General features: G+C 39.5%; 1 protein-coding gene across 2 annotated transcripts in view; it reads right to left on the bottom strand.

Annotated features, from left to right (window-relative positions):
* The window catches only part of GUCA1C (guanylate cyclase activator 1C), a 41,214-nt gene that overhangs the window by 14,262 nt on the left and 4,866 nt on the right, over positions 1-22,086 (bottom strand). For both annotated transcript variants that reach the window (XM_037063328.1, XM_037063329.1), the window contains exon 2: positions 2,038-2,187. In XM_037063328.1, coding sequence (XP_036919223.1) covers positions 2,038-2,187 — 150 coding nt within the window. The remainder of the gene's footprint in view (positions 1-2,037; positions 2,188-22,086) is intronic.

Below are 22,086 nucleotides of genomic sequence, written 5' to 3' on the forward strand. Positions count from 1 at the left end.
GGGAATAAATGGTCATGGAAAAATACAATAAAAGTAAACAATTGTTTTAAATAACAAAAAATAAAAATTTATTTTAGCAACCTAAAAATAAATTTAAGTTAATTGAATTTAAATGTAAAATTAGCATCTTAATGCAGATACCAAGATTTCAAAGAATGTTATCCATTTATATATCCCACAGTGAGTGAGGATCCTCTTCTTATAGTGTCGTTGCCAGAAATACATGTTATTGCTTTTAATCTTTATTAATTTAATTGAAGACTAATAGTATGCAATTATTAAATGTCTGCTCTGTGCTTTCATTATTTTAGTTTTATTATTTTTTTCTGTTTTCTTTCAAAGTAAAACTGAATTAGCTACTTCATATTTTTCTTTCCTTGACTCCCTAGGTTATACAGTTTAATTAATGAAAATATATGCATATTTTCCCCACAGGATTTAGACAAAATCACTTTTATCTTTTTTTGTTCTTCCTAATTCTTTTGAGACTCTGATGACCCCCTCTCTTCATCCCAAAATGGGTGACACACAGGCAACATTTTGCCCTGGATGTCAAAGGGCTCAAGAAGCCCCTATGCACAGACCCCAGAAAAAGGAAGCCCGCTCCGAGCACTGTCCCAGGGGCTTCTCCCACCATTTGCATGCTGTATTGGGAATTCAGTGTTTTTAAAAAAAGTTTGAGCCCTGGCTGGTGTGAATTGAACACAATCGTGGTTCAATTCCCAGTCAGGGCACATGCCTGGGTTGCTGGCCAGTTCCCAACAGGAGACACATGAGAGGCAACCATACATTGATATTTCTCACCTTCTCTCCTTCCCTTCCTCTCTAAAGATAAATAAATAAATTAATAATTATAAAAAATAGCTGGGACTATAAGACAGAAAACTGTACTTGAACAAGAATTAAATTTTAAAAAATAAAGAAATTATAAAAAATAAAATAAAAAATTTAAATAAATAAATAAAAAGTTTGAGTACATTTATTTAAAAAGATAATTTGACATTTACATGGGGTTAGGCACTCTCTATAGAATAGTTTAGATTCTGAATTCTGTATTGCAACCTGCAGTATGGATACAAAATTTCTAAATTTAATGCTTACAAAGTTTGATTACAAAGCACTTTTTAGTACTTTTTTTGTGAATTGTCAATGTGAGATTAAAGTGAAAGCAATATTTATATTCTCATACTTTTGAATTCTTACCATATATTGATTTCCTAAAAGTTTTAAATTTTAACAAGTTTTTCCATTTGCTGAGGTATTTAATTCAAATCATAGTTCTGCCCATTTTTTTTGCACTTTTACTAATATTTCTACTATAAATTATGTGTGTAACTCAGCTCCTTCATCTATACTTGAAAGAATTTCAACCAGATTATTTTGAAGACATCTGATTATAACTCTGATTCTGTTATAAATTCAGTGTATTGTGTCCAGAACGTTTATTTTACTTTATATCTTCATTTAGGTAAAATCTCTCACTTAATCATCTTTTACTCTGAAAATCCATGTTATCTCCTTCAGTGATAAGAACTATCCCCACTCCATTGTTGAAGGAGAACGAGATTTATAAAAGGACTTATTGACCTTTAGAGATGGAAAGGATTGGGAATTCCGGAGCTATTTATTAGAAATACTCCAGTCCAGCTCCCAGAAAGTTTAGTCCTCAGGCGCCTTCATTCTTAGTCCACACCTCTCTTTGCATAAGCTATCTTCCATTACAGTTGCTCCCCGCAAGGCTTTGTGCACCGAGGCAGAGGAAAAAAGATAAGTTGTTTTAAGTTATGTTTATTTCATTTTTCATTTCAATGCTCTGCTAAATTGGTGAACTTCAGAGTAGACTACACTGAGAAGAAAACGTGATTCGCAGTTTTACATTCAGTGACCAGTAAGATAGTGACACTTAATGCTGTTCTATCATTGCCAAGCCTGCATCCCCAAATAGCCAAGCACGTGGGAAGCTGCACTTCTCCACAGGGAGGAAAGTTGAATTAATTGTATAAGATCCTGCAAAGGATATTTTACCACCTCACTCACCGTGAACATGTTCAGTAGTTCCTTTTTGTCAATAGAACCATTTCCATCAGCATCATATAGCTTAAAATACCACTTTAATTTTTGCTCCATTTTTCCTCGTACAACTAGATTAACTGCAGCAATAAACTCTAAAAAGTCAATAAATCCATCCTATGGAAAGCAAGGAGGAAAGAGAAAGAAATATTTAAGAAGAGCAATAGTTTTTATTTGAGAAGTCATCATTTATAAGCAGGACATTTAGTACAATTAAATACAACCCAAACGATTTTAGCATAAAAATTTTTCCTGGTGTTTAATTTATGTGTGCATATGTACACATATATACATACATAAACCCACACCTATATAGTCAATTATTCTTTGACAAATGAATGGAGTAAAGACAGTTTCTTCAATACATGGTGCGGGGGAAATTGGACTGGCACATGAAAAAAGAATGAAACTAGACCACCAACTGACACCCTGCACTAGAATAAACTCAAAATGGATAGAAAACTTAAATGTTGGAATCAAAACCATAAAAATCCTAGAAGAAAACATAGGCAGTAAAACCTTAGATATTTCTTTTTGTGTGTGTGAATATATATTTTTCCTTTTTTAAACTTTTTTTATTGTTTTCTGAGTACAGTTGTCTGCCTTTTCTCCCCACCCCTCCCCACCACCCCAGCCTTTCCCACCTCTCTCTTGTTTCCACCTGCCCCTTGTTATAGTCCCTGTATCCTTTATACTTATTCCTGCAAACCTTTCACCCCTTTCCTTTATAACCCTCTCCCCTCTCCCTTCTCCCCTCTGGTCACTGTCAGCCTGTTCTCTATTTCAATGTCTTTGGTTATATTTTGCTTGCTTATTTGTCTTGTTGAGTAGGTTCCTGTTAAAGGTAAGATCATGTGGTAATTGTCTTTCACTGCCTGGCTTATTTCACTGAGCATAATGTTCTCCAGTTCCATCCACAATGATTTAAAGGGTCAGAGTTCCTTCTTTCTCTCTGCTGCATAGTATTCCATTGTGTAAATGTACCATTGTTTTTGGATTCATTCATTTACTGACGGCACCTAGGTTGCTTCCAACATTTAGTTATTGTAAATTGTGCTGCTATGAACACTGGGGTGCATAGGTTCTTTGGGATTAGTGTTTCAGGGTTCCTAGGACATAATCCTAGCAGTGGAATTGCTGGGTCAAAAGGCAGACTCATTTTTAGTTCTCTGAGAAAATTCCATACTGTTATCCATAGTGGTTGTACCAGTCTGCAATCCTACCAACAGTGAACTAGGGTCCCCTTTTCTCCACAACCTCTCCAGCACTTGTTGTTTGTTGCTTTGTTTATGATGACCATTCTGACTGGTGTTAAGTGGTATCTTATTGTGGTTTTAATTTGCTTCTCTCTGATGGCTAGTGATATTGAGCATCTTTTCATGTGTCTCTGGATCCTCTGTATGTCCTCCTTGAAGAAGTGTCTGTTCAAGTCCTTTGCCCATTTTTTAATTAGGTTGCTTATCTTCTTAGAGTGTAGTCATGTGAGTCCTTTATATATTTTGAAGATTAAACTCTTGTCTGAGGTATCATTGGCAAATATGTTTTCCCATAGGGTTGGTTCTCTTTTCATTTTAATACTGTTTTCTTTAGCCATGCAGAAGCTTTTTATTTTGATGAGATCCCATTTGTTTATTCTTTCCTTTATGTCCCTTACTCTAGGGGACATATCAGTACAAATGTTGCTGTGTGGAATATCTGAGATTTTCCTGCCTATGTTCTCCTCTAGGACTTTAATGGTGTCATGGCTTATATTTAAGTCTTTTATCCACCTTGAATTTATTTTTGTGTATGGTGTAAGTTGGTAATCAAGTTTCATTTTTTTTGCATGTAGCTGTCCAGTTCTCCCAACACCATTTGTTGAAGAGGCTATTTTCACTTCATTTTATGCTGCTGTCCCCTTTGTCATATATTAATTGACCATAGACACTTGGGTTTATTTCTGAGCTCTCTGTTCTGTTCCATTGGTCTATTTGCCTGTTTTTATGCCAGTATCAGGCTGTTTTGATTCCAGTGGCCTTGTAATACAGCTTGATATCAGGTATTGTGATCCTTCCTACTTTGTTCTTCTTTTCTCAAAACTGCTGCAGCTATTCAGGGTCATTTATGGCTCTATATAAATTTTTGAAGTGTTTGTTCTACATCTGTGAAATATGCCATTGGTATTTTAATAGATATTGCATTGAATCTATAAATTGCTTTGGGTAGTATGGGCATTTTGATGATGTTAATTCTTCTGGTTCATGAACACAACATATGTTTTCATTTGTTTGTGTCTTCCTTAATTTCTTTCTTCAGTGTTGTGTAATTTTCTGAGTACAGGTCTTTTACCTCCTTGGTTAGGTTTATTCCTAGGTATTTTATTTTTTGTGTTGCTATATCAAATGGGATGTCTTTTTGATTTCTGTTTTTGACATTTCATTTCTTAAGGCAATATTTTTCTGATATATCTCCTCAGGCAAAGGAAGCAAAAGAAATAAATAAACAGATCAGACTACATCAATCTAAAAAGTTTTACACAGCAAAGGAAACCATCAACAAAATAAAAAGACAACCTGCTGAATTTAAGAACATATTCGCTAATGATACATTTTATAAGGGGTTAATATCCAAAATTTATAAAGAACATATAAAACTCAACACCAAGAAAAAATAAACAATCCTATTGAAATTGAACAAAGGACCTGAATAGACACTTCTCCAGGCAGGACATACAGATGACCAGTAGAAGACGCTTAAGGTCACCAATCATCAGAGAAATGCAAATTAAAAACACAAAGAGATATCATATCACCTTATACCTGTCGGAATGGCTACAATCAATAAATCAATGAACAAGTGTCGGTGAGGATATGGAGAAAGGTGAGAAGATGGATTGATGCAGCCACTGTGGAAAGCATTATGGAGTTATCTCCAAAAATTAAAAATAGAACTTCCTTATGAATGAGCAATATCACTTCTGGGAGTATATTTGAAGAAACCCAGAACACTAATTAGAATGCTTTTGAATTCAAAAGAATATATGCACCCTAATGTCTGCAGCATTATTTAAAGTCACCAAGATTTGGAAACTGCCCAAGTGCCCACCAGTAGATGAGTAGATAAAAAGGTCTGTGGTACATTTACATGATGAAATGCTATTGGCCATAAAAAATAAGGAAATTTTACCCTTTGTGACAGCATAGATAGACCTAGAAAGCACTATGCAAAGTGAAATAAGCCAGTCAGAGAAAGAAAAGTACCATATGACTTTACTCATACGTGGAATCTAATGAACAAAATAAACAAAATAGAAACAGACTCATAGACAGAGAACAGACGGACGGCTGTCAGGGGAGAGGGGGTTGGGGCTTTGTGAAAAAAGTGCTGTCACAAAGGTGAAGGGACACCGACAGCAGTATGGTGAGTTCCAGGGGAAATTCGGGTGGGGGCAGGGGGGCAAGGGGGAATGAGTGAAGATGGAAAGAGATTTAGCTTGGGGTGGTAAACACACAATACAATATGCAGATTATGTATTTCAGAATTGTATACCTAAAACCTATAATTTTGTTAACCAATATCACCCAATAATTTCAATAAAAAGCTAAAAAAATTTAAGGTTTAAAATATTAATAATAATATATAGATAATGTGTTTAGAAACAAGGAAATTTTAATACAGAGTAAAGTAACTTTTTAGAGAAACTCTCTTCTTCTTATACCTAAAAATAAAATGGGTCTGAAATGCCATGATGGAAGTCTGAGACCTCACAACCAAGCACCTTACAGCAGTTGTCTTCTCAACATCTTCAGGTTTTGTCATCTACTCAGGAAGAAGGCCAAGTACTAATTTTTAATACTAGGAAGACATACCAAGTAGCAAAATTTGACTTCCAGCCAAGATGGAGGCGTAGGTGGAAATACTGTGCCTCCTCGCACAACCAAAATTAAGGACAACAAAGGTTTAGAAACAAAAACACAACCAGAACAGACAGAAAACTGAACTGTATGGAAGCCCCATGACCATTCACCAAGACCGGTAAGAGGGGCGGAGTCAGTGGCCTGCAGAGAGGAGTTGAGGCAGGAAAAGGTGGTGGCTGCCAGACCCGGGAGCATAGGTGGCAAGGGGCTAGCAGACCCCGGGCAGAGGGAGAAAACAAGTGGAGTGTGCAAGGCGGTTGGCTGACTGCAGTCACACATTCTCATGCAGATAAACTAGGCAAAAACAGGCAGCAAGACAGACTGCTTAACCCAGGGCCCCAGTGACAGGAAATGCAGCCTAAAAGCACCAATTGAAAAGGTGCTGGGAGAGACTCCCAGCCTCACAGGAGAGTTCACTGGAGAGACCAACAGGGTCCTATAACATACATAAGCCCACTTACCCCAAAACCAGCACCAGAAGGACCCAATTTGCTTGTGGAAAGTGGTAGAAGGGACTGAAATCCCTTAGCAGAAGGTGAAGCAAGCGCCATTGTTTCCTCTCTGGCCCCGCCCCCCCATACAGCATCACAACCCAGCAGCTGGGTTGACTGGGTTGCCCCGCCCTGGTGAACACCTAAGACTCCACCCCCTCATATGTAACAGGCACTACCTGACCAAAAATGGCTCAATCAGAAGAACAAATCAAAGCCACAGAGCCAATACTTTTAAGCAACCAAGAGGTAGCTAACCTATCAGTTGCACAGTTCAAAATACTGGTGATCAGGATGCTCACAGAACTGGTTCATTTTGGCCACACATTAGATGAAAAAATGAAGGCTACACTAAGTGAAATGAAGGGAAATGCACAGGGAACCAATAGTGATGGGAAGGAAACTAGGACTCAAATCAATGGCGTGGACCAGAAGAAAGAAAGAAACAATCAAACAAAAAAGAATGAAGAAACAAGAATTCAAAAAAATGAGGAGAGGCTTAGGAAACTCTAGGACATCTTTGAATGTTCCAACATCTGAATTATAGGGGTACCAGAAGGGGAAGAGGAAGAGCGACAAGTGGAAAAGTTATTTGAACCAATAATAACGGAGAACTTCCCCAATCTGGCAAAGGAAATAGACTTCCAGGGAATCCAGGAAGCTCAGAGAGTCCCAAAGAAGTTGGACCCAAGAAGGAACACACCAAGGCACATCATCATTACATTAGCCAAGATTAAAATGAAGGAGAGAATCCTAGAAGCATCAAGGGATAAGGGGACAGTCACCTACAAAGGAGTACCCATCAGACTGTCAGCGGATTTCTCAAAAGAGACCTTACAGGCAAGAAGGGGCTGGAAAGAAGTATTCCAAGTCATGAAATCCAAAGACCTACAGCCAAGATTGCTTTATCCAGCAAAACTTTCATTAGAATGGAAGGGCAGATAAAGTGCTTCTCAGATAAGATCAAGTTCAAGGAGCGCAGCATCACCAAGCCCTTATTATCTGAAATGTTAAAGGGACTTATCTAGGAAAAAGAAGATAAAAAATATGAACAGTGAAAGGACAGCAAACTCACAGTTATTAACAACCACACCTAAAACAAAAGCAAACTAAGAGGACAGCTAGATCAGGAGCGGAGCCACAGAAATGGAGATCATATGGAGGGTTAGCAATAGGAGAGTGAGAAGAGGAGTGGAGGAGAAGGTAGGGAGAATAAGTAGCATAGACAGTGGGGAGAAAATAGACAGGGGGAGGGCAAGAGTAGTGTGGGAAATGTAGAAGCTAAGGAACTTATGACACATGGACATGAACTAAAGGGGGGGGAATGTGGGTGGGAAGGGGTGTGCAGGGTGGAGGGGAGTGAAGAGGGGAATGGGACAACTGTAATGGCATAATCAATAAAGTATATTTTTAAAAGTAGCTAAATTCTTTTTAATTTTTTAAAAGATTTTATTTATTTATCTTTAGAGGGGAAGGGAAGGAGAGACAGAGCGAAATGGTCACCTCTCATGCGTCCCCTGCTGGGAACTGGCCTGCCACCCAGGCATGTGCCCTGACTGGGAATCAAACTGTGATCCTTTGGTTCGCAGGCCTGCATTCAATCCACTAAGCTATACCAGTGAGAACTCTACACCCCTTTTTTAAAAAAAAAGATTTTATTTATTTATTAGAGAGAAGAGATGGGAGGGAGAACAAGAGGGAGAGGAACATGGACTGGTTGCCTCTTGTACATGCGGCTACTGGGGACTGAACCCATAACCCAATTCCCCAGGGCATATGCCCTGAATGGGAATTGAACCAGCAAACTTTCAGTTTGTAGGATGACACCCAACCAACTGAGCCACACCAGTCATCTGCATTCCTTTTCAGAGAAACTTGTTGATTTTCTGGACTGCTAAATTCCAGGATTCCTTTGAAGAGCCTCATTTTCAGTATGAATGTAAATTTACTAACTTTTTTCTGTAAATATCTTGTCATATTAGTCAATCTTAGAAAATACTGTTTAAGAGTTGCAACTTTAGGTAGCTCCTTTCATCCAATTTTAAACTGGTAAAACACTCTCAGTTGAAAAGACACAGTTGTGTCATTCTTAAGAACTATACACTTCAAAGTTCACTCTGCCAAATGCTCAACTAGTTTAAGAAAGGCGGCCAGCTCCAGCCATGTGATTCACTAGGCTATTTTTCCATGAATTCAGATGCCAACAGTACCATGGCCGGCCCGAGGCACCCTGTTAGTTGCATTCTCTTTGGAATATTTTAGATGTCAAGTGTTATTTACAAAACAGGATGTGACACAAAGCACCCATCCTCCTTGGACATGCTTAGACTATTTGGTCTGTAAAGTGATATGTATTTGCCTTGAGTCTCAAGGTTTTCTGTTTAGTTCCACCAAGTCCATCAGAAAAGCAACTGAGATACCACCGGTAGTTTCGGATGTGAAGCTGAGCCTATTTGGTTGGTTAATGGTTATTTTTAAAAGGCGGCTACACCATCTCTGATATTAGAAACTAATGTGCTAGTCACCATATTATCTTCACAATATATTACATTTTCACATTTTCTACACACTGTGAATGTTTTGCCCCTGTTGAAAATTATATATAAAAAAGAAGACAAAGAAAATATTTTAAAATTATCAGTTTTACCTTGGTAGTAAATGATGTATAAAAAAAGAAGATGAAAGAAAATACTTAAAAATCATCTCATTATATCTGGGTATTAGAGTTTTACATTTTACAATTTAGGCAACTTTACCCCATCAATAACTTTAGTACTTCTTCTGAGATAAGACTTCTGCCACCAGGTTGGAGTCCTGTTGAATGAGTCTCCTAGAGGAAGTTTGCTCAAATGTACAAAACGGAAAATGGTTTTACCTTTTCTCCATTTGCCTTTCCTATTGCTTGTTACTACCACCTTATTAATGCCTAGCAGAGCTATGGCTGAAACGAGGGAAATAGGTTTTTACAGAGTTGAAATTTATTTGAGATGACATCAAGACATCGTTATCTCAAGATTTGGCCGGACATGACCATTATTTTTGGAAATAAGACTTGCAGGTGCAGAAGATGTGACCTGGGTGCACGGTATCCAACCAGGGGCACGTCTGCTCCCTGGCCTCTCCCCCTGTGTCTCTAGAGCTGACCAATCAATACAACTGTTTCCCGGGTAGTTACTGTGCTTGTTTACCAAAAGGAGGGATGTTTACCAAGGGAGGGTCATAGAAGCACCCTCCCTGCAGAGACTGAGCTGGCTTGTTTTAAAGTTCATCTCCCAGGTTCCCATAAAAACCTGATATTTCATGATGGTTTGTTTCATTTTACAGGTTCTGCATCAGTGATCACAGTTTTCAGTGTCACCTGCACGGTGAATGGCAACAGGCTAGACAGAGCACTGTTGCCTTTGGAACATTTGGATTTATGACTAGGCACAGTGAGTGGGTGGCCTCCCACCTTCCAATCCAGGCTCGGAAAGCTCTGGGCAAACCCACCCAGGAGATGAGCATAAATGTTTGTATTTTACGGTTTCAAAACAGACAACCTGCTTAATTGACAGCCAAAGTTGATTATGGGTGAGGAAACCTTTGATTTAGAAAAGTGTAGCCTCTTCAAAAGCACCAGAAAGCAAACCATTTCCTGTTTTCATGTCAGCATTTTGCTATGTAGTCAAGCAAATTACTCGTGTGATATGCAGCCAACTCTTCTTTCCAGTACTCCTTCTGCTAAGATTTTGCACAAACTTCCATTAGTGAGAGGACTCCAGTGAAAATGATAGCTTGTGTAGGTGTTGGAAAGGGGTTTAGGTAAATGCTTATCTTACATATCAAAGAAAATTAATGATTGTCTTTAGTTAATCTATAGATTTCAAAGTGGGAGTGGGGGCTGAGTCACAGAGAAAGTGAGGTGTCTCAGCAAATGTGACTAGGAAGAATGCAATAGAGATTGCCTTCAAACTGGTCTTTGGGGCAGTCCAAAAGAACACCGGTATACTTATAGTTCTGTAGTCGAGCTGCAGGAGCCCGAGGGCACACAAACTGTCTGGGGATGTCAGGGTGGGGTTCATAAACTCCTTGCATTAGAATCGTGTGCAGACAATGAAATACGCAGATTCCTGGACCCCAGCACCAAACAATGGCATCAAAACTCCTTGGGATGGGGTCTAAAAGTCTGTAGTTTTCAATGCTCCCCAGGTGAGTCTCATGTATGCCAAGACTTAGAAACCATAGATTTCAGCTGTTTTTCTTATCCCTGTCATTCTTTGTAGGCAAGGTAATCATCTGGCCTTCTCTCCATGTGGCTATTGTAACTGTGACTTATTTTACATGAATTTATGTAACATTATAAGACTAATGAAAAAATATGACCTACATGGTTCAGTCACAGATTACTGGCATAGTCATACAGTCCGGCAATCAAAAAATAATTTCAAAGTAACAGCAAGTCTTTACTGTCATTTCTGGAACAAACATGAGTTGCACAACATTTATGGATTTCTTCCCAACCCCCCTTTCCTGTCTCATCTTCTCTTTCACATACACCCTGCTCCTCAGTCTTCACCAACCGCCATTGCCCGGTTCCTTCCTTGCCAGCCTAGATGAGAACATTTCACCCTCTCACTCCACCAGTTTTTCTTAAAATTCTGCATCACAGAATCCTGCAAAGTCAGTTTGGCAATGGCTGGATCCTCTTTAGAGGTTGAGGGAAGGTTGCCCGCTGGGCCCACACAAAGCCATTCCAGCGAGCCCCAGGAAAGAAGAGTTTGGGAGAATGCACACAAAATAACTGTAATTCCAACATGTTTGTAGATTTATACATTATGTTCTGAGGATGGAGCGGTTTATAGGAAGAGTTCAAATGAGGGTCAAAATAGAGAATCATTATAGTTTCTCAGGCTCCTTAGGGAGTTTGGCTCCATTAATATGTTATAAGTCATTATATAGATTAGTATGTTATAAGTCATTATATACATTTAAGAGTTTAAAACAGGGAAAGAGAAAAAATACATCTAGAGATTTCAAATTTAAGCTTCTGATGGCGGCTCTCCAAAACCTGTGGAAACGATAAGGAGTGCTTTTTACATCTATAAGGTATAAAAATAAAAATACAAGTTTTTTGCTTTCCACCATTAAGGAGATAAAATTTTAGAAGTCTAATATGACGGAACCAAGGACAACAGGGTCCTGTAGCACTTCCGTCCAGCAGAAAGTCCATAGGGGACATTTGTGGCCTCCAGGCAATGTTCACCACCTGCCACAAATCAGGTATTTTCAGGACATTTTAAATGTGACATGCAGGTAGAAAGTTGAGTCATAAAGCTTACATGCTCATGCAAGTAACTGTTTTATTATTTATTACTAAATGTAAGAGCTACTGTTTATATTTTTAAAAGGGAATAAAGCCCATGTGCCAGGCACTACGCTCGTCACTTTTCACGCATTATCTTCAGTTCTAACAGCAGCCTTACAGGTGGCCTGATTGTTCTTATTTTATAGAAGAGAAAACCGATTGCCATAGAAGTTAAATAAACTAGTTAAAGTAGCAATGAGGACGTGGGACAATCCAGGATTTAAACCCAGTCAGCCTTATCCTAAGGCTTTTGTTGTTTGTGCCACCCAAAAATTAATTTCAAAGGAACAGCAAGTCTTTTCTGTCATTTCTGGAACAAACATGAGGTTTGTTCTCAATCTCATTGTAATTGAATTGTGTTTCCGGAAGAGGTGCCATAGGTTTGAGCAGATGGGACATGTCCAATGCAGCCTGTTGCTCTGGATTCCTATGTGTGAACCCTTTGGTAACACAGCTGCATAAAGTAAAGTTACTTTGAGGGTCTAAGTGTGAGAGCTTGTGCTGCCTCCATACCTGGTGGGGCCCGAGCAGAGCTGGCCTGTCTGCTCTAAGCAGCTTAGCCTCAGGGATACTTGTGAGCCCATAGGGCTCTCTGGGCCAGGCCCTGCCTCACCCTGCCCCCAGAACCAACTGGCTCTGCAGGACACTAATTGTTCATTTTCCCCTTGCCCTCTGCTGCTCCCTGGTGTCTCTGGTGAACATGTCCTCTGTCCGTTTTGAAATCCTTAGTGCCTCTCTCCCACCCCACAGAGAACAATCTCTCCCTGCCTACAGTTTCCCCAGGAAATTTACCCACCTGCCCCTCTGAGACCCAAACAATTCATAATAGTCCTGCCTTTGTTGATCCTGTTTTCTGTCTTCACCCATGCTGTTGGCTAGAAATCGGCAGCCTTTCTTCTCTTCAGCTGGTTCTTGCTTCAGCTCCGTGTTTTCCCATCTTCGGGGCCGCGTGCCTATATTCCAGTCCTGAGAAAGACCTCGATTTTCCTGACCCTGTAAAATCCCTGGGTGAAATCTCATTACAGGTATCATCCAATATATCCAGTATGCTCTGCCCTCATTCTCACTGAGCTTGCCTGAGTGGCCCCAAGAAACAGAGATCTGCTTTGGGGTTTTGTCCAATGATGGAACCATGAATTTATAAACTCGCTAATGGAATTGCAGTAACTTGGCTTCTCATTTCATTGATTCAAGCCATAGAATTAAAGGTTTGGAAACAGCCTTTCATTTTGCAGATGAGAAATAGACTGGACTATTAACAGTAACAATGATAACATTAATAGTGACAATGACGACTGTCAGTGTTAAGGTAATACTTGCTGAATGTATAGTGCCAGGCCCTGCGCTTCACACATGTGAGCTCATTTAGACCTAACAAGACCCTGCATGGGACTGACCAAGAACCATACCATCCGTGGCCTAGTAACACTAAGTCCATGGAAATAGCGAGAGTTGTTATAACAACTAGGGACAAAACCTGATTTGTTCTAGTGTTCCCTCCTATTCAGGAAACAATTCAAATCTAATGAAAATCCACGGAACTAGTCCCAATTGACACCATGTTTTCCCCACAGCGTTAACTTTCTGCTACTTTTCACAGAAACACCATCTGTGAAAAATTATGAGTTGTCCAGCACCTAACCTGAAGACAGTTAGATATTTAATTTTTTTCACATGTAACACTTTTCATTGACATTTTACCAGTTGTGGTGGGCCGGTAGCAACATAAGGAATGAAATGTCTGTTTGAAATGGTTACTTAGATGGTCCAAAGTAAGGAAACCCAGAGAGCTGGTATGAGCACAGGGTAGGGCTGATCAACAAATGTCAGTGATATTTAATTTGCACTTTAGGAACTGCAATAAAAATAGTAATATAAGGGCCACCTCCATCATGGCAAACATGTGAATACTTTTTAAGCATTTTTGTAAAATTTAAAAATCTGTAAGGGAAATGTTATGTTCAGCATATATGACCTAATCCATTTTCACCTACAGGCACTTACACCATCAACAAACACAGACTCTCTCAGCCATGGAATCGCTGGATCCCAAGGACAGACCCTCCTCTGTAAGATGAGAAATTTATGCTGGCTTGGTAAATTGGTTCTCTAATGTGATCTTTATGCAGATCAGACAACAGCTGTTCTTGACTTAACCATGACTGTACAAAATCAAGGCTTCTGGGACACAAGGCTTCTCATAATATTTACCAAACAAGCCCTTGATTATTAATATGTTTCCTGTACATATCAGGAAGCCCTGACCATCTGGCCCCAGAATGTAGCCAGCTCAGCAGCTATCCAACCCATTGTGAATCAGAAGTCAGACTCCTGTGCTTTTGCGGGAGCAAGACCTTGTCCGAGCTTGATCATTTCTGAATGGGCTAATAGTGGAGCACCCACCCAGGACTATAACCAGGACAGCCTTTTGCAAGGAACTTCCTCAGGTAGGCAATGCAGGTTTCCTCTTATAAATACCAGTCCCCCTAAGCTAACATTACAACAGATAAAATAAAATCTAGCCTCACCCTAATTCAAGCAACCTATCTCCTAAGGGTGTTGCATTTTCCATGAAAGAGCCTGGGTCCTTGTTCTTTATGTTCTTGTCCTTTAATGAGCAGAAGAGGTGAATAGAGGATGTAGAAAATGGCAGAATAGATAGTGAAATACATATGCAAGTAATATACCATACATTACTTGCTTCAAGCCTATGTTCCTTTACTATGACTATAAATAAAAAGAGTGGGAGGAACTGCATCTGGATTTGTACAGTTTTGGACCCAGAATCCCCTTTTTATATGTATCCATAGTACATAGCTCTTTGGTGGCAGAAATGGGCCTAGAACCCAGTTTTCAGCCACCTTGACTACAGTCTTTCTCGTGTGGCAGTGGTGTCCACATCTGGCTGCGCATTCCAACCACCTGGCAGCTTAAAACAAACAAAACAAAACATTGCTTTGTTTCAAGTGGACTGAGGTGGAGACCCAGCCATTGGTATCTTTAATAATACCTCCAGGTGCTTCTAATATGTAGCCAGACTTGAGAAGCACAGTTCCAACAGATTTTGTTAAAATACATTAATTAACAACAGCTAAAGTTTAAATGAATGTCAGCAGACACAGCTGAAGTCTTAACAAGTAAGATTCTGGGAAAGGCTCAGCCAAATGTTAACAATCGATGATATAATATGAAAATGTTTGGTAAATTATAAAGCGCTTAAACAAATATGAGATGTTTTATTATCACCGAGAAATGCTTCCTGAGAGCATCTATGCCGGCAGTTGTGACATCAGTAGCCTTGGTCTTTACCCTTAAGAGATGGCAGACTAATGGTTTACAATCCAAGAGATGATCACTGGTTTCCAGTAAATGCGTGGGAAGAACAGCAGCAGTAATTGTGGTCACCGTGTAGGTCAGACTGCAAGGCAGCCAGGGGGTTAAGGAACAACAGCCATTATGATGCAAGTTAAAAGCCAGATGGCCTGCTCCAAGGTTTTTTTCCCAAGAAACTTCTTTTAATTAAATCTTAAGAAATATCAAAGGGTGAAAAACAGAATCAATGTTACAGCTCTCAAAGGATGACAAGTTTGTTCTTTTTTTAAAAGATTTTATTTATTTATCTTTAGACAGAGGGTAAGGGAATGAGAAAAAGAGAAAGAAACAATGTGTGGTTGCCTCTTGCACACCAGCTACTAGGGACCTGGACCACAACATAGGCCATGTGCCCTGACTGGGAATCAAACTGGAGACGCTTTGGTGGCATTCAGTCCCCTGAGCCACACCAGCCAGGGCAAGTTTGTTCATCTTAAGGCAACAGAAGTCAAAAAGAAAACATACAAAATTCAAGCTCATCAATTCCTTTGTAATAAAAAACCAAAATAAAAAAAAAGAACTGGAAAAGGTATTCGTGGCAAATACTGCAAAGGGTCAATACATACATAACAAAAACTTCACATGAGTTAAGAAAATTTTCCGGTCCATAAACCAGTAAAAGGCAAAAAGAAATGATTTCCATTTCAAATCCCATAAATCGGTGCCTGGTCCAATTTTTAAGGGTTCTCGCACAAAGAGAGGCCAAGGAATCAGATTACCAAAGATCACTGGTGAATTTCAAGTAGAGCTGGCTCTCCCATGCAGGCACCCTGGTTACATCAAGAAGACGATCAAACCTCTAAAGTGATTTCCATTTAATTAATTTCATTCTGAGACGAGCAACCATTTCAAGGGACCAATATTGTCTCAAACAGCACAAATGAATGTCTAAGGCAGGCAGATCAAAGATGAAATGGCATGAAGGCAACTCCTGCCCTGTAGGCACACTTTTTCATTCGGAAATATAATTTGAACTTGATAAAAAGTAGAGTTAGTCTTCACTGTTTTGAAGTTTGTAGGGGCTGAGGTCAGAGTGATCTGCATTTTACAGATAAACATACTGTCCTTTTTGTGGGCTGTATTGCACATAGTTTCAAAGTTTACTCCTCCATTATTTTGTTACATGAGCTCAATGGAATGTAGGCAGGCTAGGACTCGCCTGGATTGTAGAATTGAAGACTTTAACACAAATATATTATGAGCCTTGTCCAAGATTATACACAGCAACAGGTCAGAGCTGAGACAGGAGCCCGGCCACCCTACTCTTCCTGAGGTACCGCCTCCACCATGTCCATGAGNCAAAGAGAGGCCAAGGAATCAGATTACCAAAGATCACCTGTGAATTTCAAGTAGAGCTGGCTCTCCCATGCAGGCACCCTGGTTACATCAAGAAGACGACCAAACCTCTAAAGTGATTTCCATTTAATTAATTTCATTCTGAGATGAGCAACCATTTCAAGGGACCAATATTGTCTCAAACAGCACAAATGAATGTCTAAGGCAGGCAGATCAATTAAAGATGAAATGGCATGAAGGCAACTCCTGCCCCGTAGGCACACTTTTTCATTTGGAAATATAATTTGAACTTGATAAAAAGTAGAGTTAGTCTTCACTGTTTTGAAGTTTGTAGGGGCTGAGGTCAGAGTGATCTGCATTTTACAGATAAACATACTGTCCTTTTTGTGGGCTGTATTGCACATATTTTCAAAGTTTACTCCTCCATTATTTTGTTACATGAGCTCAATGGAATGTAGGCAGGCTAGGACTCGCCTGGATTGTAGAATTGAAGACTTTAACACAAATATATTATGAGCCTTGTCCAAGATTATACACAGCAACAGGTCAGAGCTGAGACAGGAGCCCGGCCACCCTACTCTTCCTGAGGTACCGCCTCCACCATGTCCATGAGGACAGGAGATTCACCAAAGGGCTTATCTAAAAATAGCAAGGGCTTGTGATTCATTAAAGCTCAGATTTGATTTGTGAATCACATATGCTATAGGTAAACTATCACATATGCTATAGTAATCATGTGTGAAATCCCACAGTTTACCACTTATCTTTACTTTTTTTTTTGTATCAGTAACTCACTCACCATTCCCTCACTCTTGATTCCCAGGAGTTGTTTGAGGCTGCTAAATTAAATAATCTGGAAATTTCTTTGGCTGTTCTTGTTTCCTCCTATTGCTTAGATGTATTGGGTTAGTAAAAAAAAAAAAGTCTATGGTTTCTTCCATAAAACAGAAGACACATTTTTCACTTTCACTAACAATGTTATTGACTTGGAAATTTTGGGTATGTTGGCTATCCCCCGAGTGGTAGAACATTGATTGTTCTCAATTATTGTCTTGATTTGATAGCTATCAACTTCAACTGGTCTACCTGACCAAGGAGCATCATCCAGTAAGAAATCTCCAGCAGAAAACTTCACAAACCACTTTTGACGCGTTGGATCATCCACAGCACCTTCTCCATACACTGCAAAAATGTGGGGGTTTTTTTTTTGCATTTCAGTTGCATTTTTACCTTTCTTGGAACAATAAAGCATAATAAGCTGAAAATGTTGCACATTTTCTTTCATCTTCAGTATTAAAATGGCTACACAAAAATTCACCAATTTTGATGTTTTTAAAAAATTTCTAACTTCATTTTTGTTTATTTTTAGTGTATTTTCCCGTTACTATTAGTTCCTTTATCCCTCCATCCCCACTGTAGTCACACTGTTGTCCATGTCCAAGAGTCCTTTGCCCTTTTTGCTCAACCCCTACCACCTAAATTCCCCTCCCCATAAGTATCAGCCTGCTCTCTTCCTATGAGTCTGTCCCCATTTTCCTTGTTAGTTCAGCTTGTTCATTAGATTACACATATGAGTGAATGTTGGGAACCGCCCTGCCTGGTTTCAGGAGCTGTAAACCCCCCATGGATAAGGCTGAGTGAGCGACCTTCGGACTGTGAGCCACTAAGGGGACAAAGCTTGTCTCTGGCAGCAGCGCTGCTTCTGCTCCATCCATCTCTGGCCCCCAATGCTTGGTCCATTAATCAATGAGGGGTAAGACCCTTCAGATGAGGGGCAACCTAAGCCAGACACGATCACTTGGGAGGCCCTCAAGGAAGGACTCAGGGGGCTGCAGCAAAGAAGGGGGTGATGGACCCTTGCTCCCTGGCTATTCTGACATAGTCTGAGTCCCCATTTCCATCTGGGAGAAGGGCTTTCTGGCTCTAATCCACTTAAGCCTAAAAACCTATGATGGGGATGGTGGTGCAGACCTTTGCTGGCTAGGACGGGTTCCAGGGTGATCAGGCATAAGAAAGAATTTGTAAAGTCCTATGAAGCCTGCTTTGCTAAGAGTGATTTCATTCATATGATAAAGGTCTGAGCAGGAAATGAGTATGTCTCCCAAAGTTTTTGCAACTCCCTTACCTGACAGACACTGACACAGATTAAGCCCTCAGATTTCTTTGAAATGTCATCTATTGTTTGATCCTTGCTGCCTGACATTGATTGATGAGCTTTACCTGTATTCCTGTGTGTTACGAACCAAATAAAAGCCGTTGAGGAAGGGGCTCTTGGTCTTTCTCCTTTGAAAGATTGACCACCTCTCCTCCCCAAGCAGATCATGTCTTGGTAGTTTTATTTTCATCCATGGTGGATGGGAGGACTTGCGTGCAAAGTTTCCCTCACAAGTGAAAGCATATGGTATTTTTCTTTCTTTGACTGGCTTATTTCACTTGGCAAAATATTCTTCAGGTCTATTCATACTGTTGTAAAGGGCAAAATTTTCTTCTTTTTTTACAGCTGAATAGTATTCTATTATGTAAATGTCCCATAGTTAATTTATCCAATTCCCTACTGATGAACAGTTGGGCTGCTTCCATATCTTGATTGTAAGTGACACTACCATGAACATAGGAGTGCTAATTTTCTTTCAAATTAGCATTTTGGGTTCCTTTGGATATACCCATATCTATCAGAAAAAATTCCAGCCATTGTTAATATAATGAGAATTGTTTGTGTGACATCGATGGAACCTGGCAGCCAAGGGTAGTGGACTAGAATGCTCATGAGTAAACAATGATGACTCCACTTTACTAATCAGTGGGGGTGGTAGATGCCATTGAGTGAGCTTGTATAGTATGCAGCCATCCATTCAAAATGACTGACCAAGTAGAGCAATGAATTTGCATCAAATTTTGCATTAAGCTTGAATATTCTTTCATGGAAAGTATTCATATGATTCAGAAGGCCACAGCTATGGGCACTGGTGATAGGCAGCTTCATCACAACAACATTGCCCACTCATACATCACATCTTATAGATTTTTTTGACAAAATATCAAATCACCCAGGTAACTCAGCCTCTTGACAGCCCAAATTTGGAGCTGTGTGGCTTCTGGCTGTTCCCAAAATTAAAATCACTTTTGAGAGGGAAGAGATTTCAGACCATCAATGAGATTCAGGAAAATACAATGGGGCAGCTGATAGCGATTGAGAGAACTATGTGAGGTCCCAAGGTGCCTACTTTGAAGGGGACTGAGGCATCATTGTCCTATATACAATGTTTTTTGTATCTTCTTTAATAAATGTCTCTATTTTACATATTGCATGGCTGAATACTTTCTGGACACACCTCATACTCTCAGAAGTGGGATCATTGGGTCAAAAGGCAGTTCCATTTTTAATTTTTTGAGGTACCTCCATACTGCTTTCCACATGGGCTGCACCAAACTGCATTCCCACCAACAGTTCAAAGAGTTCCCCTTTCTCCACATCCTTGCCAGCACTGGTTGTTTGTTAATTTGAGGTAGATGAGAAGTGATGCTGTCTCAACAAATTCAGTGTGGACAGATGCTCCTCTGATATCTATTAATACCTTGGCATTATGACCCAGTGACTCCACTTCTGTTATTATATCCAAAGAAACCCAAAACACTAATCCCAGTGAATGTATGCACCCCTACGCTCATCGCAGAGTTACTTACAATAGCCAAGATTTGGAAGCAGCCCATGTGCCAATCAGTAGATGGTTGGATAGAAAAGCTGTGGTACATTTACACAACAGAATATACTAGACAATAAAAAAAGAGGGAAGTCTTACCTTTTGTGACAGCTTTCATGGACCTAGAGAGTATTATGCTAAGTGAAAAAAGCCACTCATAGAAAAACAAATACCATGTGATTTCACTTACATGTGGAATGTGATGAACAAAATTGACAAATAAACAAAATAGAAACACTCTCATAGATACAGAGAACAGACTTACAGCTGTCAGAGGGGCTCAGGTTGGAAGGCTGGGTGAAAAAGGTTAAGGGATTAAGCCAAAAACTCCTCATAGATACAGAAGACCATGGTGATGACCGGAAGGAAAGGGATAAAGAGGGGACACCTGGTGACAGAAAGAGACTTGACTTTGAGTGGTGAACACACAATATAGTGCACAGATAATGTATTATAGAATTGCACACTTGAAACCTATATAACTATTAACCAACGACACCCTAACAAATTCAATAAAAATTTTTAAATAATAAATTAAAAAATCTCCCCTGAGATAATCACCCCAATTGGGCACTAGTAAGAATTTGAAAGACATAGTGGCCATCATCAGTATAAATATGAGATAACAATGGAGGGAAGGAGAGGAATGGAAAGGAAAAAGTGTGTGTGTGTGTATGAATACTATGTATATGAACCATATATATGAATACTAAAGTTGTTAGTTCTCCTATTATTTTAATTACTCAGTAAATATCTGTTCAACTCCTACCCTATGCCATCATGCTACAAGCCTGGTCTGGGGAAGTGAGGGATCTGAAGGGGGATGATGAATTTTTTATTTTTTATTCTTCATTATTTCTTCACTGCTGTACCACAAGGGTAAATTTATGTACCACTTGCTCTTAAATAAAAGAAAGGACAGATGAAGAAGAGCATAACTGAAGATCTAGTGTGAAGAGAGCAGTGTGGCTGGAGTGCAAAGAGTACAGGATGAAGAGCCATCTGGGTCCTGCATTTCAGCAGAGCAGAAGGAAGTTCAACTCCATGCACTCTGTATGTATAGAGCTCAGAGTGCAGATTCATGCCTAGCACAGAAAGTAGCTTCCAAGGAACTGGGCATCTTGCATCAATCTCCAGGTGGAGTATGTGGATGCTTAGGTAAGAATCGTGCAGCACCTCTCCAATTTCACTGCATTTTAGGAACCAATAACCAGAAGCAACATGGAAATCAGCGAATGTTACCTGGGCTTCCCCCGCCAACCCCACAGACCTAGTTGTTAAAAATTTCCCAGCACACCACTGTTCTTCCTCTATACTCTCACAATTTTCAGTTAATTTAAGAGTCAATTGTCTCACTTTAAGGACTCTGGTAAATTTTGTTCTCTGCTTTGCACATTGGTATACCAAAATCATTTGACTTCCTTATCTTACATGCCTTGTTGTGATCAGCTGGCATCTTCTGAACATAATGGACAACCCAGAAAAAATGAGACAACCAATAACTATGTGCTTTTGAAGCATTCTTGCCAAACAAATGAATTTGAATATATTTACGCTTCTATAGCTGAATACCAGTTTACAGGTAATATGAAGAATAGAAAGCCAGTTAATGACACAACAATGTAGGATGTTGTGCAGAACCAATGACTCACTTTCCTTAGCAAATCAATGGCATAAATGGAGGTGGGAAGCTTAGGGATCTATTATACAGTAGAAGAAAACAGACTTAAGAGCCATAACCATCAATTTCCATGTATCGAGGATATGAACTTTGTTGGGATCCACTTACAAACCAAAACAATGAAAAAGTGTGCTTGAAATCAGAAAAATTTCTCCATAGACTGATCATTACATGACATTGGAAATTATTGTCACCTTCTGAAGGGGAATATAGTCAATACTATTGTAATAAGTTT

Source organism: Sturnira hondurensis, unplaced genomic scaffold (genome assembly GCF_014824575.4).
Source record: "Sturnira hondurensis isolate 20B ecotype Veracruz unplaced genomic scaffold, ASM1482457v3 Scaffold0014432, whole genome shotgun sequence".
NCBI classification, from domain to species: domain Eukaryota; kingdom Metazoa; phylum Chordata; class Mammalia; order Chiroptera; family Phyllostomidae; genus Sturnira; species Sturnira hondurensis.